The following is a 25,407-nucleotide window of genomic DNA, read 5'->3' as shown; positions in this document are numbered from 1 at the left end:
TGAAATCCATTGACGTCGGGAAATTGTAAAGCAAAAATCGGCTGATTACGTGAGGAAAGAAGGATATACAACGGATGACATTCTCATCCGAGACTTTTTTAACTCAAGTGTCAGTACTGCATGGTCAAATTTCACATTGATGCAAGCATCTTTTGAGAATGAGAACTGTTTCACTTTTTGGGACACACATTTTGAGTTCTCATTCCCCAATGTACCATCCAATACAAGAAAGAGGATCATTATCGAAAGGTACTAATTAAGCCCTTTTGTTTGATATATGACCATATTCTATGAAAATAAAAGGAAAAAGAAACTTCCGCAGATATGGGGAATCCCGACTTAAACCACACACCAAATGGTGCCACTCGTTGCGCGTATGGCGGTTCACAGACCACATATTCTCACCAAATTTCGTGACGATAGCTCCAGCCGTTTCGGAGCGTGTGACAGACGGACAGGCATACATTGAACAGATTTTAGCAAGGTATTTTTTTCACACAAAAACCGACTACCAAGCCTGAAGTAGAATTATTACAATTTTTAAGTTGCATAAGGACGAATTTACTTGTTGATTTCATCTCCTTATCAACAATTATTTACATCAAACTTTAAAAAGCACTCACTACAAGATTGAACAGAGATGAGAGAAAAATATGAAGAGCTGGATTAGAAACAGAGGGAGAATCAGAATTTAATGCTCTAATAAAAAATATTACTGAAAGAGCTAGCCTCATTTCTATCGCCCTACAGGCGGCATTTCCCAGGAATTTGTAAAGAACAGGATTAAAATGAGCTCCTGCAGTTAGAATAGAGCATCGCGTGGATGCAAAGTCCTTAGGCGAAGTGGTAAATGAAGAACGGTAGACTCGTTCATATCGCCTTGAAAAAGGCACCATGAGGCTTCGCATCGTAGCTATTATCGTCAGCATCATCATGACCATCATCCCGCCAGCCCTAGCAGATAACGTCGCCATCACCATCATCAGTATTACAACTAACACATTTGCCATTGTCGTCATAAAGAAGTAAAGAAAATTTCCAGTAGAAGCAGAAATTCAAAGTAAAAAAGAAAACAAAGCGAAGCAATACGAAAGGAGTTCCAGCCTAGAAATGCTGATTCTTTTTGTCACACGAACCAGTAACAATAATATGAAATATAGAACACGACTATTATATCAGGATGAGTTTAAGTTTATCTTTCCCTCTCCGTGGTCGCATACATTGCCTAGTTTTACTCGAGGCAAGATGTTGTTATTGGAAGAGCATAGAAATTTTGCCCAGCGCGGTTCGCTGGAATTCTGTAAACGGGCGACGATCTTTCGAAAGACAAAGGACTATTTTCGAGAACAAGGAAAAAATGTGGCTGGGAAACCATTACCAGGACTGCGGATATGCTTGTCATGGTCATCATAACCAAAGAGTTTAAAATTGCTTTGCGGTGGATATCACGAAATCTGAAAATAGAGGGATGGGGATACGAAATTGAGATTGAAATAACTACTACGGTTATGTTCTACTAATGCTGAGTGAGAACTCTGGTGGAAATGTTGAAGCCATTTGAAAAATATTTCAGTTGAAATATAGGTTGTTTGGGGTGTCATTTTTGCAATTCTACTAGTGGATTTTAATTACAGTTCAAAAATCGGAAAAAGATATTCCATAGCAACAAATATCCTGCCTACGTAAAACGGAGACAACTGATGTGCTTTTTAAACCCAGATCAAGCTAGCGGGAGATATGATACGAAGGAAAAACTAGACTACGAAGAAAAGCCTAGGCTACTGGCGAACAAATATTGAGTAGAATATATTGACTGTCCTGCTGATGTTAACGAACTACTTGCGGAGAAACAACTATAGTGAAGGAATCGCACAAGGGACAAGAAAAAAACCCCGAACTTTCTGTCAAACCAATTAAAGATCTTAGTTAATGAATACAAAGATCTAAAAAAGTCCATACAACAAATTCCACATATTAAACAGAAAAACGGGAAACCGCCGTTCTGTACAGGATAAGGCAGACCTCTTCGCGAAGCATCTAGGAAGTAACTTTCAGCCTCTAAATACACAAGCGTCTACATGGTTAACTTTAGCCAGAAAAGTGGACCATTACCCAATACGCCGTGTAAAACTAAATGAACTGAGGACAGAAATTAAAACCAATTTACCTCCTAATAAAGCTCCTGGTTGTGAACTTTTTACAAGGAAAATACTGAAAGATTTACCAAACAAGTCGGGAAACCGGAAGCTAGACGCTTCAGGTATGAAAGGTTTTGTGTAGTTCTTTTATAAAAACATTTCAGTGGACATTTGTCCCATTAGTACTTAGCACGTAATAAATGCATATATTATGTGAGAATATCCACTTCCAAGTGATACTGACTTGCAAGGTCTTAGATTTGCACAGAATGGACGATTTTGAACTATTACAACTTTGTTAGAAATTGTGCGATTTCCACGAAACTTGGTAGGATCATGCCCTATGATATAGAAAAATGCGTGTAACAGACAGACAGACAGCAAATCGATTTTAATAAGATTTTGTTTTACACAAAACCCTAAAAAGGGTCTAACCAAACTTTCAGATTAAAATACGTTTTGCGACAATGGAAAGTTGTTGAATTATAATGCTCTTTAAACCATGGAAAGAGCCAAATGCTTTTCCTTACTACAGCCAAGCTATTTGAAAAGCTTCCCTTAATAGACAAGAACAAGTCATGATCGAAACCTAATACCACCCCACCAATTCCCTTTCCGTGAAAAACATTCCACAATCCAAGGGGTGCACAGGATCACGCATCCGATAGGAAACGCAATTGGAAAAAACGCCTAGAGTAGATGTTATACCTCAGGCCAGTGTCTTGGACCCAACAGTGTCCCTTTTGTATACTAATAATATACCCTGCTTGGGAAGAAGCCAAAACAGCGACATTTGCGGATGACGTTGCTATATTCGCTGCGGGTAAAACTACGGAGGAAGCAAAAATTAACTTATAAACAGATTTTGACCATATTGTAAAAGAGATAAAGAAATGGAAAGCAAATTAATGTACACTAACTTCACAAACAAAACAGGGAATCCAGCAAGTTATCATAAACGAACGTGTCACTGGCGAATTAGGTTAAATATCTAGGTGTGACACTCGATGCTCAGCTGAAAAGACGCAGCCTAAGACAGAAGGTCGAGTTAAATAACAGATACAGACAGATGTACTGGCTGCCAAAATTTCCAGCTGACGTTCGACAAGTTGCTAATTTACAAGCAGATCCATATGCGCAAAGAATCGAACCTGGAGGTCAAACAAAATTAAGTAGAAGCATAGTAGACGCTGTGTCCGGATAGCTGAGTGGTTAGAGCGCAAGGCTGTCGTACGGAAGGTCGCGGTTCAAATCTCACTGCGTCGTGATTTGACGTCGGATACCAGTCGACTCAGCTGTGAATGAGTACCTGAGTCAAATCAGGGTAATAATCTCGGGCGAGCGCAATGCTGATCACATTGCCTCCTAGTGTACCGTTACGGGCTTGAATGAAGTGCTCTAACACACTTCAAGGCCCTGATCCAACATGAATTGTTGCGCCAACGATTATTATTATTATAGTAGACGCTACCTGGTTCTTTTGTAATGCTCGGCTTTTGGACTTGAAAATACTGTTTGTTAGTGCAATCGTCAAAAACCGAGCAATTACACACATGAAAATAACCGAAAATTGACTGATATCTCTAATATGTGTAATAAGATATTGAAAATAGTAAAACAAACTGACTTGTTAACATAAAGGATGCTTAAAGATATAAACTACTGAGGAGCAGACAACCTAAAGTACGGGGGTTGCTCACAGGGTCTCCTCCCAATAAAAACGAAACTCAAATAAGCAAAGAAAGCTGCTGGATGAGGAAATTGTAGTCGTAGCTTGGCGAGAAGTGGTGTTCGTGGGTAAAAATCCTACACCCTCAGGAAACGTGAAGCCTCGAGTTGTTCTTTTGAAGATTTCTACATCTTTAAAAAAATATTGAGTTCAACAATATAAACTAAACTCACAACCAACGTATAAAAACTCGACAGTGTAATGGGTGAGTTGGTAGAGCACAAAACTCTCGATCTAATTGCCCTGCTTTCAAATCCCACTTTATTCTGGATGTATACAATATGTATAGCACAATTGACTGTACAAAAGTCATGCGCTCGTTAACTGCAATAGATTGTGGAAATCCATTCCCGGAGATTTGTTGTTGCCAGGCATTGACATCGAAGGCTTCAGCAAATGATTGACTAATGGAGTGATCTTTCACGAGACAGAAGCATTCCTAACTGCAATTCTGGATGCTTGCCTACCAAAAAATACTTATAAACGGTACATTCTTCATGACATCCAGACAGATTTCTAGCTCCAGTTGTATGTTACGCAACTGTGAAGAGGAAACCATTTAGCATATAATACCTTCAGGATGTTTAGTCGTAGCGAATACAGCTGCGGCCATAAATCTTGCATTTAATTAGGACTTAAGAGTCTCAGTTATGGTTAGTCATGCTCAATCTAAAGGTCGTCCTATACGTGCATAAGGAAAAGGCTGTCATTTTCACAACTTGTGCCATGTTTTGAAGAGTTCTGTTCCGTGCCACTCTGGCTAAGTCGGCTCAATTTTAAATTCGCACCGACTTCTAATTACCAGTAATATATCCCTGCAGCTAAGGATGGCCGCGTTACTGTTTGAAGCGTTGGCGATAATCGCGGATATATATAAACATGTTCGCATACAGTTTGGGTTAAAATCCCTGTGAAGTGCGGCTTTCAATGTTACCCTCAGACCATCCTCAGGCTGGTCGCCGCTCGATTCTAATTCTAAATAATAACGACTTCAATTTATTGTACAATTACGTCCACTACCTGCCCCGCTTTTAGTTACTGACTCTGGACTCGGATTTCAAAAAGCTACCACCTCGTACATTTTTCACTTAGACCATATTATAAAATACCGCAAAATCACTGCTTGTAATCCTTCTTATTGTTACTTGTTGTCAATTCCTTTACTTACATAGAACTTCCAGTGTAATTGCTTCATGAACGCTACGTTGTAGCGCCTCATTCGAACTTTGGCATGTGTAGACGACACCATTCATGTCTTGGGTGATGTTCACTTTAAGCTCCAAAGTAGAAACGGTTCCTCCCCAGAGCCCAGGCTTTGATGAATTATTTATTCCTGCAGAGAATATAAGAATTTAACTAAAGTCTTCAGAATTGAAAAACATAATGGAAAACATGAGTTTTCTTAATATATTATAAATTACTAAATGGCGCCCAATGTGGGACAAACGTAGATTAATTTGGGAAAATCAAGGATAAATTTATCCCCATCCATAAAATTGTTTTGTAATTAAGATTATTGTAAGGAATACACTTGCAAAAATGGGGTGTACATCCAAAATTATATATATTGTTTCAAAAAAGCTGGAAGAGTAATCTGATCCAACTTTAAATAATCGGCGCCCAGTGTGGGGAGGACCACAGAGTGTGGTGGATCCAAATCGAATGATTGTTGAGGTTGGCAAATTATCCTTGGTTTTTCCACTTCTCGTTGGTTAATGAAAATTCGCGGAGAATAAATTACCTTCTACTGGAATGCCATCCTTCCACCACGAAACTTTCGACGGGGGATTGCTTGAACTCGAGTCGCAGATGAGTGTCGCTTCAACGCCATGTTTCAACTCGTCCGGTTCAACGCGAATTTTCACAGTTTCGGGCGCAACTGGAAAAGAAAAACAACATGAAATTGTGGGAAAGTTACGAAAACAACTAAAACAAAACGAAAAAGTCAAGCGGAAGATGAAGTTTATTGCCATTTTTTCACCCATTCCGCAGCGCTGTCTACAGTTTGTACGGATATGTTCCCAGCTATGCCAAATGTCGGTGCTACCAGACACCAAAACCCAGAGAACAATAGAACGACCAAGCAATTGCTGAAAGTCTGCTCCGGTTTTTCCCGAACGCGCCAAGTGTACGTACAAACTGCTGAAGCGAATTTTCATTAGAGAGACAAAAATAGAAATAAAATAACGGAAAAGTTGCACAAAAAACAGGAAGTCAGATAAAAAAACCAGAAACAAACTAAAATAAAGCGCAAATTTCACAGGGAAAAAATATGCATTTCTACTTACAGTGAACGCTTAAAGTCTTCGTTTCGAACAGCGGAATTTCCGTGGCGCTGTTGTGAGCCTCGCAACGATACTGAGCCTGATTGTCTGTGACATTTGCCAGGATCGTTAATTCAGCTGAAACCGATTTATCGCTGACTTTCTGCACTGAATTTATCTGTGGGTAGAGAAACAACAAACAAACATTACGGCGGAGCATTTTTTGTGTTATTGATTTTTGATTGGAACGGAAATAGACTCATCAGATACATGACTGGGTTGGATGTGGAGGATGCTAGCAGATATTAGAAGGATATGCGAATCTGCTGGCTCTTTGGATGGGGGACGGGAAGACACGGCCGGGATTACGTTGCCTTCTGAATACAATTGTTTCAGTATTTCAAGTTTGCCATGCAAAACACAGGATTGATGGCTTTTAGTTGTCGGGTGTAATGTGAGATTACCTACTCTACATGAAATTAATTCTTGACTATTTAGTATTATCGACGGCGAGTTAATTTTGCTAACCTAACCCGCTTCAATTTGATAGTTGAGTACGGTGTCCATGTCATTTTGTTGTTGAAATACCGGGAAATTGTTGCGAGATTACCTACCTGGTCCTAATTTGTCATGAATCACGGGATAAATCGCAGTTAAAGTAAAGGCAAATTGCTATATTACCGAAACAGGAGCTCATTGGCTTTGGAGCCGTTATTAAATCGCATGACCGCAAAGCCGAATTCAATCATGATTATGGAAGTTTTCATGAGCGAGCTTGGGGCTATGGGCAATTGATCATCAATTATTCAAGCGGAAACGAAGCTGGCATTAAGTGCAAAATGTTAATGTTTAATGAAAATATACATGAGGTTCTCCAAGAATGATATGCAGATATGTATCATATATACTGCAGGAATTATAAAAGGACGTCATCACTTGCACAACTGAAGCAGTAGGAATCAGCCTGATGCTAGTGTAATTCTAATCCTCTTTCACGTTTTTGGTATGCTCCTTTCTTGCGTAGTACGAGCATTAGCTTTGAGGGACCTTTCTTGGGAAACGGAGAAGGCGACAATTTCATTATAGGTTATGACATGAAGTGCACTGACGGAGCAAGGATGGTGCGTAGGTGGGTAGGAGTTTACGTCAACCGTGTTGATAACAACCTTCTCTTGTAAGCCTTTGAATCCGCTGTTAAATGATCTTCCTTTGGAAGTATTAGATATTATTCAATACTCTGTAGATATCATGTGGCCGAGTATTGAAAGGCAAAGATCGGAAGTGGATTACACTCCCTTAAACACAACGTAGAATTCCCTTCATTCGTGTAGAATGACAATTTTAACCCTTCAGTTTCAGTAAGACCACGGTTTCTCAGAAAAATGCGAGTGACAGACAAAAAATTTTGAAAATGTTTTTTTTAGCCCTTAATTATGGCAATAGCCGTAACCGATCTAGCTATATGTTATAAAGCGTTATATGTGATGAATAAAATAAATGAACTCTTTGCATTTATCCGTAATTTTACATGCTTCGTTGCTGATAAGTTTTCAGAGAAGCCTGGACTGGGCCGTCGAAAATATTTTCCTAACATATTGAGAAAGAAGTTGTTCGACGAATACGGTGGCAGAGCGACCTGGCATAAAATTATATTCGGGACTTTTTCCACGGAATCGAAAACATTCGGAGACTCCTCCACCCGTTCCGTTTTCCGATTAACGACTGAGACTTTAAGACGGAATGCGCTCAATTCGACTTCCACCCTCAATGGACTACCTTTCTAGAGACTACAGGGTAATGGTAATTTTTCTTCCTTTTCTGATTTACTTGACAGAGCATATAAGGAAGAATAATTCATATATCCACGTGATATCGAAGTTCACGCAGGGGAAGCTGAACGGTAGTATTATATTACTTCAAATAGTTTTTAGTTTTTTCAAATAAAGCGGCACATCAACATCTGAAGATAATGCATTTACCGAATTTCTTTGATTTTTCGATGATCTTTTTCTCATATTTTCATTTAACGTTACATGTCAGGTTTATTTCATTCCGTGTTTACAAGGTTTTGAATACATAATCATATATTCGTGGATTGCGCCGCCAGTTCGATAAATGAAGACTGATGAACAAATATGTTTATATATTTATAGTGCATTGCCTTCTACTCCGTTCATCAGTCCACACCTGATCCGATTTCGCTTCATTCCAAGAGTTGAGCGATCTGTTATTCAGTTAAGTTCGCAGTAGCTCCTACAAGTGGCCACAAAAAAGAGGGTTAAAAGACCTTGTTGTAAAATCAAGCGCGTTAACCATGCCCTTACCTCCAATGTCAAGTCTGTCTGCTCTATTACGTATCTCGGGGCAGCGCTAGCTCTAAAACCTAAAACAGATGGTCATATTGACCCTGAAAACTCGCCCGTAAATACTTGAACTCCACTAAAGTATTCCGGCGTCACGCACTGGCACCCCTTTGTGCTAGTGAGGCTAGGGAATGTGGGAGGTATCCTTTTGAGGACTTCAGTCCCTCAAGTGCCATTTTACAAATTTTCGCTGGTCCTTTACCCGATGCGTGGGACCGCACCAGGGCATTAACAAAGAAGGGATTTACTGGGCAATGATAATATAATCGTTTGAGCAACAATCCAATTGGATCAGGTCATGAAGCGAGTTAAAGTACTTTATTCAAGCCCGTAACGGTATACTGCGGGACTACAGTACACTGTAGGAAGCAATGTGATCAGTATTACGCTCATTAGGTACTCGTCTACAGCTGAGTCGACTGGTATCCGACGTAAAGCCACAATACAAATCCCCTTGCTACCTGTGATGTTCGAACCGCCAGTTTCTGCAATGAAAGTTTGGCGTTTTAATCACTAAGCTACGCGAACATATGGCGTAAGCTTAGCGGAAATAACACGCGGAATGAAAAAATAGATCAGCTTGACCGCAACCGTAGAGCCGCAAAACTCGAGACCCGAGAACCGTCATCGAAAAGGAAAATCTACGACGGATCAGATCTTCAATAGGTGAGGCATGTGCTTGATCACCTCGATTCAAAATATCATCCATCGTGGATTTCCCTTCTCGTCTCATATAATTAGATATTTGAGAATGATGCCCGATGCCAAGCTAAGCGCAAAATGCACTTGGATTATGTGCGTTTGAAGACAACGGAGACTATTTCATCTCTAGTAAGGACAATGCTCCATTTCTAAAAGTTAAAGTTTAGCCGCTGCTTATCACAGTAATGTTAAAATCCATCCAACTAAACTCAGCTCTGACCGGGAACAGTGCTGCGAACTCGATAAGAAAAATTTCGGCATACCGGCCTATAGCGGTAAGACTGAGTAACATATCTAAGACAACTTGAGGTAAGCCCGTGTTTACTATCGCTAAAAATCACCATAAGTCTTTTATGAAGTGGGGCTCATTATCACTATCAATTGGAATGGGGTGAGTCCATCCGAGGTGATTCTGGACCTCCGAAAAGCTACTAAGAAGGAACTGAACAGTGAAATTTTTCGCCACTTGACACAGTTCAGCTTCAGATTTGACGAGTCTCTCGTCTGCCCTGAAAGCTCCGTTACGTTCGAAAAATAAAAGAGGTTGGTTGAATAATCTTCTCATCGTAGATATCGGATTTCACAAGTGGGTAATGAAGATGCCGAAATACATAAAAGCCGTATATATTGCGATAAACGTCACAAGGGTTGTAATATACAAAAAACTTCAGCAATACATGGAGCCCGGGAAGATATTCTAAGAATAATCACTAATATAATATAATTCTGCAAGGAACCCATGCTCGAGTTGGTGATCTGAGGGATGCTCTGCTGTCCGAATTCCTGCGACGTGTAAAGCTGGTGCTGAAATCGCATCTCTCGGGGAAGAATAAAATAAGCGCGTTGAATGTATTCGCTATCCCTTCACTGACTTATGCATTTGGAATATTACCGTGGACGAAGACCGATCTGGAAAACGTCCAGCGCCGAATAAGGACAACTATGTCCAAATTCTGAACGCATCATCTAAAGTCTGCTGTGGAGCCGATGAGCCTGCCTCGTGACATCGGAGGTAGGAGCGTGGTTGACGTGGCGGCACAACATTATCGCCAAGTCGACTCGCTGCGCGCTTATTTTTACAGCAAAGAGCAGGCGAGCCCCTTGCATGCGGCTGTCTGTAAGGCAGACTGTGGGCTGACTCCACTTAACTTGAAAGATCGATCTTTCAATCCTCTGAGTGGGGTGAAGTCGGACCAGGAGCGGATTGAGGAATGGAAGTCGAAGGCAATGCGCGGTAAACACGTGAATTGTCTTTGGCAGCCATTTGTCGATTTGCATCTGTCGAACAGATGGCTGTGTGCTGGGGAGCTCTTTGCTGAGACGGAGGGGTTCATGTGTGCCATTCAGGATGGGGTGGTCGCCACCCGAGCTTATAAAAAGCTCATCATGAAAGAACGGGTGGAGAACGACCAGTGCAGAATGTGTGGTTCGGCGTTAGAGACGTTGGACCATCTCATTTCTGGCTGTACTGTTATGGCACCGGTGCAATACATCACCAGGCATAATGCTGTATGTAAGGTTATCCATCAAAACCTTGCATATAAGCATGGGCTGATAACGGGAACATGTCCGGTTTACCGATATGAGCCGCAAGCAGTACTTGATAGTTCTGCTTACAGCATGTATTGGGACCGGCAAGTTCTGACTGATCGCCATACAGCACACAATAAGCCTGACGTACTGTTAGTTGACAAGACGGGTCGCTCCGCGTATATTATTGATGTTGCTATTCCCCATAATAGCAACATTGAACGGAAATACGTGGAGAAGAAGGTGAACTATGAGCCATTGGTTCGGGAAATCAAAGAAATTTGGCGTTACGAGCGGGTGTTTGTAGTTCCCATAATATTGTCAGCTACAGGTATTGTACCTAAATCCCTCACGGCTTCCCTTGATGTCCTGGGACTTTCGAACAGTCTGGTTCAAACAATGCAGAAGTACACTATTCTGCATACGTGCTCGATGTTGCGGGGAGTACTCGACGGATTCCCAGCGCCCCTTTAGTTTTTAAGTAGGTAGGATCGTCCGAGCCTAAATGCTTGGCACCTAGTGCTAGTATTAGGTAAAATCCGGCATCTGCCGAGATTGTGATAACTCGGAAATAATAATAATCGTTGGCACAACAATCCATATTGGAACAGGGCCTTGAAGTGTGTTAGAGCGTTTCATTCAAGACCGTAACGCTACACTACAGAACACTGTAGGAGGCAATGTGGTCAGCATTGCGCCCGCTCGAGATTATTACTCTGATTTGACTCAGGTACTCATTTACAGCTGAGTCGACTGGTATCAGACGTCAAGTCAAGATACAAATCCCACTGCCGCCAGCGAGATTTGAACCGCGACCTTCCATAAGACAGCCTTATGCTGTAACCACTCAGCTATCCGAACACTCACTAATACTTTCAATAAATAAGCAAAACCCTTTACCACAGTTGGATATTTCCAAGGGTTATTTTAAAATTTTTAGTAAAGTAGAAATGTAGCATTGGTTTGATATGGTTTCTGTTCCTAAAAAATAACTGATTCGTGCCTGATTGCAGGTTCTCCCAAATTCGTTGCACAACTCTGTCAACTTTTTAACGAAATTCCAATCGTAAATTACTTCGAATTTTTTATTAACATATAGAGCAGGCCCGCTTCTCTTAATAGAAATCGTTACTCTGATAAGTCTGGATATTAACTGCCTTCAGGCGGCCCTTCTTATTGAGTGTTCTTTTAAAAATATTATTCCCCCGCCATCAGTTTTATTCCCATTTTGCAAACTCCGCCCCATAAATAAATTAACGCTACAATTACGATTTTACCCCACTCAAAGGCTGTAAATATCATCCAATTTCCAAACGTCTCCTACTAATCGTTAATAATTACTGAGATACATTGACTCGCATAATTCTTCACTCCGCCGTCGTAGGTGGCTGCCTAATCACCCCATGGGAAATATTATGACAGATTTCTTAAAGCTGGATCTACTACTTTGTCGGATTATAAATCCTCTGCTCGTTGCGTAATTCCTCCCGATTCTATTCTGGCCATTTTGCGCTAATTTTTTCTGCTCTAGAACACAATTTATCCACATAATACTCCTTCTTGTTGTTTTTATGGCGTCCCACAAGTTTTTAATGGATGTTGCGCTTTCAGAAAATTACATTCAACGAGAATGGGTGAAAGAATATGGGGAGGCTTTAAGTCCTGTTTTGCTGCTCAGGGTTAATTTCAGAAAGGAGAAACCCAACGCAAGAGTGAAATTATACTCTCAAATGCTATGCTCAAAATTGAAGGATTTTATTGAGAACTAGAGCGAAAGGGCGAGAAAAATGAGGGGCCGAGAAAAAGCGAGGGATAACACGGGAGGAAAGGTCGCCTCGAGTTTAAATACGCCACCAAAATTTAGTCCCCGTAAATGTACTGAATTTCCAGAGCAGGAAAGGGTATTTTTCAATATTTATCATGCTCCCGTGTTGACCAATCTAACTCATCCTTAGTGCCAAGCGTCCCCTCAGGAAGAACTAGCACAATTCACGGTGGAGCAACAAATGCATGGGCAAAAACCGTGTAAACATAATTTGGCACAAAAACCGTTTAATGTTTTCTGCACTGTTCACTTTGCATACGTTTGGAACTCAACTCAGGAAGGAGCGCTGGAGAGGTAAATTGTGTTACGACCACAATAGCCTCACCGTCGCTGCAATTCTTCCGTAACAGCTGAAAGAATCAGAGCACCAGGAAAAGTGTATTTTGCTATGATATTTCCTACCACCAGGAAAAACAGTGGTCCGCAGTCTATGGTGCTGCCGCCTTTTCCTCTTTGAACGCGACATTTTTGGCGACACAGGCAGGCTACCATTATTTTATACTCGTATATGCCAGTTGAACAATGATTCTGTGCATCCCTGGAAAAACCGTTAAGCCGTGGCAGGATGAATTCTGAAGCAAAATGCGTTACGATCGGATGTACACTAAGCGGAAGGTTACGCCGTTTCAGGAGGAAGCGGAAAATGAACAAAGGGTCGAGGATTTGTTAGAATAGAAACTAGTGCTTACCTTTTTATCGTTTTTGTACCACGTAAGCGTTGCCAGTGGATTCCCGCCCGAGGAAATGCACATCAACTTCTGTATAGAACCCGCTGGGATGATTGATTTCTCGACGTATCCAGAAATGATGGGTGTTGATGGCGGATCTGAAAGATAGATGATATCATGAAAAGTCATTATACCGACACTTCGAATCAGAAAATCACATATAATGTATGTAATTGTATTGAGATTATTTTGTATGGCTACTTATTATATGTTATTACCTAAAAAGTATGCTAGTAGGACCAAAGGAAAAACGTACAAAAATATGTTTCATCTTGCCTAGAATCTGAACTCGAAATTGTAATTTGTAATTGAAACTTTTTCCTTTTCTTCAGCCTTTGTCCCGTTCACAATCGAGGTCAGTTCGTCGTGATCGGGTTCGCCATTTGGTTCTATTAAAAGTCTGATCTAGATCCAATCGCGACGTTTTGAAATCATCATCCAGCGCGTCAAACCGCCGTTGTTTCGGCAGGCCTTTGGTCACTTACCATCGACTATCTCGCAATTTTTCCACGATCGGTGAAACTCCGTATAGAGCGCGGATATCCTCATATCGGATGTGATCAAAACGTGTCACGCCATTAGCCCAATGCAACGTTTTCGTCTCTTTTACCGCAAGGCGCCGTTCATTTTCTTTTATAGTCGGCCAACATTCAGAATCACAGAGAGCGACAGGACGGACGACATTGCGATAAACTTTAGATTTGAGACGTTCGTTGATGCGCCGAGCACAAAGAATACCAGTTGTGGAATGCCACTTCATGCAGGCTATGCTAAAGCGTGAAGCATAACACAGTTCTCCATTATGGCTGGCAGGGTTATTGCCAGCGCCAATGGTAGTGCCTGTTTCATGGGGATTAGTTATCAAAAATTCTATTTTATTTACATTTGTTGAGGCGATCATCCTCTTTTTGGAGGAGTTGCTATTAGACGCTAGAAAAACATCATCTGCATAAAGCAGTTTATAAGGAGCGCTGAGCTTTAGAGGTTCCGTGTGACAGTGTATATAACAAGATCAAAGAGGAGTGGTGTGAGGGCGTTTCCTTGATGAACACCAACAGAGTCACGAAGCGGTTTTGATACACCCACCACATTTACTTTACGGATCTTGGTAGAGCAATTGGACCTAGCGCACGAGTTTTTCTGGCACTAAGTGTTGTCGTAAAACGTAAACGTGAAACGCTTTCTATTGATCCAGAAATATAATGTAAAGACGCTTCTCACGGTGTTTCTCCATGATTCCGTAGCCGTAATTTACAGCCGGATTTGTCACGGTTTGATTCACCGCTATTTCAAGGATTTCGCGAATACGGTCGTTAAAAATGCGTTCAAAAATCTTCATGTTATGTGACAACAACCTGATCGGACAGTAATTTGAATATTCTGTTGGACTACGTTTCTTGCCAGTCAGATGGTGTTTTACCGTCGTTTAAAGAATTCACTCAGCCACAATGTTGGGTCCCAGCTCTTCGTTTTCGAGAGCTCAAATGTGATGTCATCAGATTCCGTTGCTTTCCTCGATTTCGTTTGCTTCGCATGGTTAACAGTGATCGTTTTCTTTGCTTCCCGGTTGGTACTCTTATAAATTTTCGAATTGGTCAGCGTTTTATCGTCGAGAAACTTGTGGTCGAGGTTTTTCTTGTCACGTACCCTCATTTCAACATCGTCATCTCAAAACCATGCTTGTCTTTTTCGACATCAGGTTGACCTGTCTGTGGTGCGTACGCGATGAGGAAGTGAATAATGCGATCAGCTGATATAATGGTGAAATTCATCAGCTGGTCATCAAATCGTTCGACTTCTTTAATGGCATCATGGAAATCCTTTGAGATCGCAACGCTAACACCGTATTGAGTATGTAGGCTACCAAAATAGAGAAGTTTATAGACATGTTTACCGCGTTTGCATTCTAAGTTGCAGCTTTTGGCACTAGATTATCGGGTTTCTTGCAGCGCGCAGATATCAATGCGCCTTTTCCAAAGGGCTCCTGCGAACTCCTCGGTCTTTCCAGTTAAGGTGTTCTGGCAAAACTTATACAACACAATGTACGGCAAACTGCAGGAATCGATCTTGTGTCTCCAAATAATAAATTTATCGCCAGAGTAAGCATGAAAATTCCTCCGGTTTGTTATGAACGGTTAGATTTCAATCTTTCCAAATATAAACCCAATTCACAATTGAATTGAATTGCAACAGATCTATCGAATATCTGAATTGGATCGATGATGATTTTGCGTCCAAAAAAGATAAATACTCGTATACCTCCAGTGAGGACATGTCGATAAATATTTTCGAAGAAAGTGAAGATAAAAGAACAAGTTTATGAGGTTGGGAGTACATTAACACTTTAAGAATGAAAAACTCAGCTAATTTTTATATTCGATGAAAGTCTTCACTAGCGAAGTCCTTCGAAATCTAGATTAGAAAAAGGCCTGGAAACCTCACAAACATATATAGTATTCTCACCATTAATAATCGGATAAGCTATCTAGGTTGGTTGACGAAATGAAATGGACCCACTTTTTGAAATATGTAAAATTAGTCGAACCGTTAAGGGGGTCATCCCATGTGTCGGATACGAGTAATCGATTTTTTTCGCACTGAGAATTTGTCGGTCCAAACAATGTTTGAATGACTTCGCTAAAAGAGCGAAAATTGAAGCCAAAGCTTTACATGTGTCTCTTTTTGGGAGACCGAAGGTTTGTGGACTAGGTATAGCAGATCAATGGCCAGTTAGATTTGATGGTTAATAATCACATTCTAACTTTTAAATGCATTTTTCTCGAAACGACATGTTGAAAATCTGGTGACACCGTAGCCCAACATCTATCCAATGAAATTCCTTGAAATTTTCATGACTTATTCAGAACATATTACAACGGTTCCCAAACTAGAGTAATTAATTAAAGAAGCCGTGAAGAAACACCAAAATCTGCAAACAAATAAGTTTAAAAAATTACCAAAAATTTACCTTTTAATAGTTTTTAATAATCTTAGTTTGCGAACCGTGATATACTCCACACTTTAAAATACCGTTTTTTTTCTTTAGGATGTGCAGAGCCCTCTAGTGTGGCACCCGAAAAATCATCTTTTTGGAAGTAGGTGTATAAGTTGTTCTGTACTTCAATAATGAGTTGTAATCTCAGGCAAGTAAAATTGTTACGCATGCTCAAGATATTGATAAATATATGATTAAAAATGAGCATTTGTGTCTTTATTCAGTTTTTTTTTACAAAAAGTGATGCGATGTTGAAATTTAAAGTCTTGAGATTGGAAAGAAGCGATAACTTTAACCTATTATAGCTTTGTTAGTAACAGTTCGATTTCCAACAAACTTGGTAGTATCATGCTCTATATTATAGCCTATATTGCCGCTTCGTAGCACTAGGATGAACTTAAAAAGAGTTTTCCAGCCATTTGCTAAAAGTTATAGTAACATACTATTATTGACTTTATTTGACCAGATATCGGTACGTAGGGTATTTCTGAGCTTAGGCACCATATGATATGATTTTTTCAGATTTTTCGGTTGGGTAGTTTCTGAGAATGTCTTCGTTAAAACATATGTCAATACTAAGACCGGCTTCGGAAAGTACTAACCGAGATCATTCATTTGAAACCTCCACATGACTGTCTTTGATGAAAAAAAATGTACACCCCCCTTTGGCATGTATGAGGACCCCGCCCCCTCTCCTCAATTCGACGTAGAATTTCCTAACTCGCTTTATTCGTGAGCGTTCACAGTTTCCACCTTACCAGCAAATTTGTGGTCAATCGTTATAACCGTATCCGAGAAAAATCCGTGTGATAGACAGACAGACAGACAGGTTTTGCTTTACACAAAACCTTAGAAAGGAAGAACGATTTGCGCATTTTTCCATGGAGAGAGAATCGTGATGCTAAACCAATAGTCGATACCCTATCCCAATATGAGGTTGAAATTCGGCTTCCGGCTTGCGAGGCAATTTTTCAACATCTAAATGTCTATGCCCCTCTAGAGGAGATTGCAGAGTCGAAGAAAGATATCTTTTACACAGCAGTGGAGCGAACCTTCGAATGACATCAAAACCATTCTAGGTAATTTCGATAGCCACATAATTACGAAGCCTGCATTTATACGACACGCTGGTATACATAGTTTGCATGAATGTCCTTATGATAAAGGACGGCGGATTATCTAACTGTCAGTCATACAATATGATATTAGGGAGTATCTTCTGGAAGGACCCACTTTAAACCAAATGGACCACATGTTATTCGAACGTTGCAATCCATTAGCCTTGGCGAATGCAAGCACCTATTAGGGCACCAATATGATCTCAGATTACTATTTCTTTGGCATAATGAGTTCGAGTTCGAATAATAATAGTACCTAGGATCTTTTTGAAAGATCAGATCAGGTGAAAGTAGCACTGAAGGGATCCCTAAGAAAGCCCTTCATAACATCAATAAGATGGAAACATAGTAAACGCAACTATCGGATATCCTGAAGATGCACCAACAATAAATGAACCAGTCACCTGGACAATGCTATCACTGATATGGCCACAAACATATTTGACCCCAGCCGCAAAGAAAGTAAAAAATAATATTTCGATGATAATTATAAGCTACCAACGGAACGGAATGCTACATGCCGGGCGATGCAACAATTTTAAAGAATGCGGGCACGCACAAAGGCTTGTCACCAATTCACTCGATTGGAGAATCAACATAACAGATGGAGAAATTAAGGCATGGAAAACTAACAACTCTGTGAAATCGGAAAGCACATACGGAAGTTTTACCAATAAGTTAGCAAATTGAAGCGAACGTAGGCATTGACGCTCATCGTGCCAGATATAGGGAGAAATCTGATTCCGATAATATAACCATATTGGTGTGCCGGGTTGAGCATTTTGATGAACTGCTCAACAATAAGAATATCATCGAGATAAAGGTCTCAACTGAAGATGAACGACTAAAGCCAACTTTACTTAGAAGAAACGGTTCTGGTATTCCATCGGCCTAACAACCGTACGTCGCCTGGGGCTCTCCGAATTACTGCTGAACCGGTTAAATATATCAACTAGACGAGGTAATTGATTAAGTTAAGGAATTGCTTACTGCCGGTTTCGTTTGTGAAAGCGGAGTGAAACTTGCCAAATATTGCCACAACTCTACCTACTAGTGGATTTTCTTGTTCTTTCTCAGCCTTTGTTCCGTTCAGAAAGGGGTCGGCTTGTCTTGATTGGTTTTGCCTATTTCCTCTGTCAAAGGCCTGATCATCTAGATGCAGTCGAGAGGCTTGCAAGTCACCATCCGGCGTGTCATGCCATCGCTTTCTCGGCCGGCCTTTGGTTGTTTTGTGTGGGAGGGTTAGGTTCTTAGCAAGCAAAGTTGCATTCGAGGGGACAATCATTTTAAGTATTTTTGGTCCCCTGCAAGATGATGGATGATTTCATAGCCTATATAATGAAGAGCGACATTACGACGGTTTGACGCGTGGATAAAATATAACTGAACAGGCTGCAATGCCGGGTCAGATAATTCGTATAGGCAAGGATGATCGACGTCGGAAAGTCTACACAGATACTAGCTGTGGTACGGAAAGAAGATATTACAGATTCCATGTCATATGGAGTTATGGTGTAGGCCAAGAAGTCAAGAAGCAGCCAGGGGTAGCGAATTATTGGGCCGCGACGAAAAACCGGAATGTTTGGGATTTCTCATTAAAGCAAGTCCAGTCGGGACGCCGGTTGTTGCGTCGTTGATAATGATCATGAAGAGGGCATCCTTGGTCGTTTTCGAAGAACAGCCTATTTTGTACTTTCGACATAAGGATATATTGAGGTTTTGCATACAGATTGGAGGAACATTTCTGTTAGGTAGGATATGGGCCAGAGTATCTAAGTTTCAATTAATTAATTAATTGGAGAAAACATCTTCTTGAAGGTCTGTCGATTCTATGGCTTTTCAAGAAAATCTGGGAGATGGAGGATTTGAGAACTACAGGTATAACCCCGGAATATTGGACAGAATTATTTGCAGAAACTGGCCAACCAAGATTTCATCAGTATGTTAGTTTCTAGGTATGCTTTTAGTCGTGCCAGTGTGGTGGCCTAACGCGGAGAAATCTGAAATTCGGGGAGATCAAACTGACGCTTTGCAACCTCTTTTCTTTTCGTTTTTATTGGCACTATTCTCTCTTCTATTCATGATCGCATGTCATCTTAGATGCGATAAATATGTCGAATCTGTAGTTTTCTCGAAAGAACCTTCGTGAAGTCCTATATCTCTTTGAGCTGCAAGAGACCTGTCGGCTTGCAGCAATGAGTTAATGGTGAATGATAGCCTGGTGTAGTGTTGCTCCTAGATTATTTTGTCAACATTTGAATAGTATTCGAGTAATAAAGTTAAATAAATTTCATTTGGTGGAATCATCAATTTTCCCCGAACAACGAACTGAGATTTATATTTCAAATTATTACCCACTGTTTGGATGTGCGTCACACTCCCTCTAATTTAAAACACAAAACCGTCTCATGCCTGGTAAATTCATCCCGCCTTATTATGGTATTACAATTCAATTATATTTATCGAGATATTCATTCTTCATCTATCTATTTTGAAGTGAGCCAATTTGTAATCATCTAACGAAATTTGTGCGGACTGTCTTTTTAAGGGAGAACTTTGAAAGTATGTCGGAGGAATCATCAAAGACAACTGCCTCTACCGAAATGGTAATAATATAAACCTCTCCTATCAGCCTTAGCCTTCTCGTATTCAATGAGTGTTTTTCAGTGACAGACGTGCTCGAAATATCTCGTTATTATTTTGTTTAGTTCTTTCCTATGCCGTTGCAGTAAATTCTATTAGCTCCCTTTCAATTGGCATACCATTGTCACACAACCTCAAGCACTGCCTCTCGAAAATTTCTCGAGAGCCCAACAGATTCAAATATTTCGTGAGGAAACCAAATAGGGAATATCTCAAAAGCACGAAACCACGGATGGGCCAAAGTTTTGCCAACCTCCCTATGATGCTCGCTCCGGAGGTATCATCGAGATTTCTTGAAAACAGTCGCAGGTCCTTTAGTTTTCTGCCATTTAGTTCGATGCTCATTTTCGAAATTATTCGCCCCCCCCCCCCTGTCCGTTTCATCGTGTCGACTATGGTGAAAAATGCTCCTTTGTAATCCCATAGGAACTAGTTAAAGGAACGGTAAGCGAATGGATCCGTCTCCATAGCATTCTCCATTGAAATTGTCTACATTGTTCGTGTTGAATCAGCTTGAAATGAGGCTCATTTCGATTGGATAACAAATTGATTCAAGCCGTTCTATAGGAGGGAAAATCAAAGCAGTCTATTTCTCTGTATTTCCTCTAAGCCACCGATTTACTGATGGATCCCCTAGTTAGGAGAGGAAGTAATGATTTGGTGGGGGATCGATTTTTTCTTGGTCGTGCGTACGTTGGGAAATATTTTAACGAAATTAAGTTTTCAGAGACTCTTACGATTCTTAGATGGAAATTAGGTAAGCGAACTCGAAGGGCAAGTTCTATGCATGGATTTACTCATAGAATGTACCTTGAAGAATGAAGAAGGGAGGTAGAATCGAAAATAAGTCATCAAGATAATGATGACAAGAATAACAACTGGACATAAAGTGTTGCTATACTTTACTTTACTTTGAAGAACAACGTTTGAAAACTACACTTTTTGATAGACATGTGGGAGTTTTCAAAATATTTGTGATATTTTTAACTGTTCAAAATAATAATTTTGTAGTCTTCAAAAGCGCCTACTCTCGGCTAGAGCTTCTTAAGAAAAGTATTAAAAAATCAAATCTCGGCGCATCCTGGTATCAGGAACACACTTAAAATGCACTAAAAAGTTTCTTGTTCTGTGAAATGTACTTAATTTTCTCGTACACTCGTATGCGCACAAGAAGGTGTCGGAGAGTGAAAGGAAAAGGAATACGTTTCTCGGCCCGCTGACAGAAGAAAACTTCGTCCCTGTGTTGTGCAATGGATAGAAAAACTTTTTACTTTTTAAGAGTATTTTATTTGACAGTTTTCATCCCCGAATAGATGTGTAACATTTTACCGGAAGATTGTGCTTGCTCAGCAAGAGTTTCTCGAATATTGATGTCTGTACTTTCAAAGTTGGGAGTATGTCTCTGTCAGATCTTTATTTTCGCCCCACTATACATAGTGGATATAAAAAACTTGGACGTAGCTTTACAACAGTTAGAAAGTTGATGTCATGAGATTCACACCTCATAGCTCTGGCGCGCTGATCACGTCGCCCCTCTTTCTGGCATTTGCTTAGCTACCTACACCTACCTGTCAAGCTTCATCCCTTTGAAGGTGGATAGTGCTCACTCAGGTGAACTGAAACAAGCCCTGCTGTATCTGGTATTCGGTTGAATTGGTCTCTCTGGTGGGGGAGCTAATGTTATCTGCCTTAGCAAACATCTTTCTTTAGCAAAGGAAAAAACTTAGAAAATTAGTTTGATAGAATGCTTATCAGGCATATAGGAGGTGACATGGAAGCGAAAAGTTTTCAGAGTGGATAAAATATCGTTCTGTCATCCAATTGAATGCAAAATTCTTGTTACGTTTATTTATGCCCTGAAAGTTCGAGTGGACTTCTTCATCAATGAGGAAGTGTGGTCAAATAGTTTGAAGTAAATTTACTTTGATTTCTGCCTGTATCCCGTCTCTTAATTTCCGGACAGAAATTAAGAAATATATTGGAGTTCGAATTGATTCGTAAAATTTGATAATTTCTACTTGTCACTCAGGACAATGGATTGATGAAAATCTTAATAATGCCGACCATCAAAGTGTAGCCCATGTCTTATGGACATGACAACTCTGTCGCTGGCGATAAGACAAAAGGCAAACCACAGCACCAAGGCGGAAATGAATGAATCCCCGCAACAAAAAAAGAGGCTGCCTGGATGAACAAAGAGAAAGAAAATGTCGCAGGCACCCAAAAAGAAAACCACTCAAGTATTTATCCAGTCCGCTCGGTCGTAGTCCTCCTCAGGGAAAATTATTCAGAATTATAGGAGCGTAAGAAAAAGATGTATTTCTTTGGTCATCCCGGCACCTTTCAGTCCAACATTCATTCTCGGTTTTTCGGTTCTTCGCGTTTTTCCAGTCTCCCCGCACCGTTACCAAATTTCCCGTAGTACTTTGCTAGTTGTCGGCCTAATTTTTCCTCCTATTCTTTCTGTGCATCTTTTTTATACTGAACGTTTTCTTCCCCGATTTTCCTTTTTTCATAGCTGAAGGATTAAATGTGATGTGCATGGAAGCAACAAAGTCCTGATACGACAATATTTTACTTTTACCTGCTCGGGATATAACCAGAGGATGAGGAAAGGAAGCAATGGCTTCCAGCGAAACAAAATGGACGTTGCAAGAGAGGGAGAATTCGTAACCCAGTTCCGCTGATTTTTGATTAATTATTTCTCTGTATACACAAGCAGTAAGCAGAATTAAATGGAGCCTTCAAAGCAGAACCCAGTTTCTTTTTTAAATTATCGTCCTGTTTATCTTTCCGGGTTTAATTAATTATTTGCATTCAGATTTCGGCAAGTAATTATGACTATGATTGGAAATATTCAACCGGACCTTTTTTCATCAATTAAGCCAGATGATCCGAATCTGATTGAATGCGTCGAACGTATCCATTAATTTTGAATGTGAATTTTTCTACCGATTCTCTTATGAAGTACCACCGAAAATAGAAGAGATTAAAGGAAATCTTATCGTCATTCGTGGTGCGAACAAGGGATTCAACAGTTTGGTTTTTGGATGTTCAAAATTTACATTTCCACCGAAGCTAAATTTGGTCGTGGGCAGATGGCCCAGCGCTTTTATTTTCTATTATTATCAAGTTTGCTAAGAGAGCGTGACCAACTGGCTTAGTAATGAACACCACACACCGCTTGCGAATAAATCCTTCTTGTTAAAGCAATCTAATGAAATTTCTCCCAGCTCGGACATTCCTTCAGGAACACTTCACCTTTAAGTTTATTCAATTTCTCCGGGTACCCTGAATTTATCATGTAGAAAACCAACAGCAAACATAATCTCGGGAGAGTGAAAAAAGGGGATATTGTCTTAGTTTGGCAAAAAGGATTTTGTTTTATGCTTGAAGAAATATTTCTTGGGTAACTCCAGCAAAAGAAAAGAATAAGGCAATTCAACCTGAAGGGATTTCTCTAACGTTCAGGAGCTAAGCACACGTGTATCTCTCTCTATCAGCTCATTTCACCGGTCGCATTTCCACAACCCCAGGATAAACTTCTCCTGATTCCGGGTATTATCTATCAGTAGATAATGGTAAACAATTGTGCATATAATCGTCTTTTTGCCATATGATATTTTGAAGGAAAGTCGTCCTTTCAAAGCAAAGATACGTCGGCATAGGGAAATGGCCGATTAGTTTTGCACTAGTCACATAAGGAGATCGTTGAAGCTCTTTCGAGTTTAGTCAAGTGAAATGTTTGTTAGCAGAACAAAAAGGACCGAAAACATCTTAGGTCCAAGTAGAACATAGCGTTGTACACTGTCCGGCATCTTCTATGCTGCCCCGTACCCTAGTCGTTTCTTGTAGCCCCATCGGGTGAAAGGAAGTTAATGAAAAAATAATACTCTGAAAGCCAGAGCAATCTAAGCAGTCTGTAATCGCAGTTTGTGACCATTGCCCGGAGGAATTTCCCGAGAATGACAACAAAGAGAACAAGGACAACGACGAGTTTACTCTTACCAAATAATCCTCTTAGTAGTATACCGAAGAAATAGAGGAAAGTCACAGGGAAAACGAAAACAAGGATGCTATGGCTACATCAAATGGTAATGTAGGAAGGAGGAAGAGTGCGCAAAACTGATATAAAGAAGTCCTAAAAGTTCAAGGGAATATGAGAAAAAGTGCCTTTACTAGTCCTTCCTCTCTACACTGTGACATCTTGTGTGGAATCGTAAAAAGTTGGTTATTAATGAAGGGAAGGGTCGCGTGTATTTACGGGCGTACAACTTTTGCTCTGAAATTCGAATTCGTAGACGGGGGGCCAGGAGGAGTGCAATACTTAATAAGCAGCGTCATTTCAAGTTCTTGAAGCATATTTCCTTTGGCAGTTGACAACATCTCATGACAATGGCCTGAAGATATCCATCTCCGACCCCTCACGTTTCTCAGCTTAGTGCCCTCTAATCAACGCCACTAGGGTAACGTTAACTTCCGGGAAAAGAAGGAGGATTTTCTCTCTAATCTTTACCGTGGATCTTATTCAGCCTGGAACTGGTGCTGGTGCAATTTCGCACTAACGTTGTAAACGTAGAGAATTTCAGGTGATGATAGTGGTGGTAGTAGGTCATGTTGATCTAGTTATGTATATTCTCGGCATGCTACTTGTTTACCCCAGGGGTAACCTCGTGTGTTCAGGACAGGCAGAACTGGGATGGTATTTAACAATAGCCAGAGAAATGCAATATGTGTATTTACATTAGCTGCTCCCAGAGTGGAACCGGGTTTTCTGTAGATGGGCAGATATACTGGGTTTCAATTAGCGTATATGAACTGCACTGTGTCGTTGCAGGTATGTAGCTGCGAAGCGAACGAGAGAATTCATGCCCGCACTCATTTTTTAATGAACGTACTATATTCTGCGAATATGATTTATCAAGTGGTAAATCAATGAGGCCTGTTCAGGGGTTCAAATTGACAGAAAACATTGTGGCAAACATTTATTAGAATAGCAGAAGCACTTTGACTGACTTCAACAATAATTTGGATGCGATATTTGTAGATAGTTCGTGCATTTCCGTCATTCGAGGCAACTGTCCAAACGCCTTAAAATTATAGCAATTGTTAAGGCCCCTCCGCCAATGGGTTGGGAAGTAACCGAAAACTCATTTACACCCTTGGATAAGTTTACGGGAGTCAATTTTCAACGAACATTGCTTCTGCGTCCACGATTTGATATGAGCAGCAACCATTTTCTGGAATAAGGATGAGAAGGATGAAGGATCTAAGTCGAGACTCATGGGACTTCAGAAAAATTGTAACACATCCTACTTCTGTTAAAAATATCGAGTACTTTGAGTCGACCTTTCTTAAAGTTTGCTAGAAAT

At 40.4% G+C, this 25,407-nt stretch overlaps 1 protein-coding gene across 4 annotated transcripts in view; it reads right to left on the bottom strand.

Annotated features, from left to right (window-relative positions):
* Window positions 1-25,407, bottom strand: part of LOC119654306 (nephrin) — a 356,601-nt gene that overhangs the window by 100,265 nt on the left and 230,929 nt on the right. For all 4 annotated transcript variants that reach the window (XM_038059625.1, XM_038059621.1, XM_038059622.1 and 1 more), the window contains exons 10-13: window positions 13,241-13,377; window positions 6,156-6,309; window positions 5,609-5,746; window positions 5,036-5,200 (exon numbers count right to left, since the gene is read on the bottom strand). In XM_038059625.1, coding sequence (XP_037915553.1) covers window positions 5,036-5,200; window positions 5,609-5,746; window positions 6,156-6,309; window positions 13,241-13,377 — 594 coding nt within the window. The remainder of the gene's footprint in view (window positions 1-5,035; window positions 5,201-5,608; window positions 5,747-6,155; window positions 6,310-13,240; window positions 13,378-25,407) is intronic.

This window comes from Hermetia illucens, chromosome 4 (genome assembly GCF_905115235.1).
Source record: "Hermetia illucens chromosome 4, iHerIll2.2.curated.20191125, whole genome shotgun sequence".
Lineage (NCBI taxonomy): Eukaryota > Metazoa > Arthropoda > Insecta > Diptera > Stratiomyidae > Hermetia > Hermetia illucens.
Note: the sequence above shows the minus strand (reverse complement) of the source record. Positions and strands in the feature narration are given on the sequence as shown.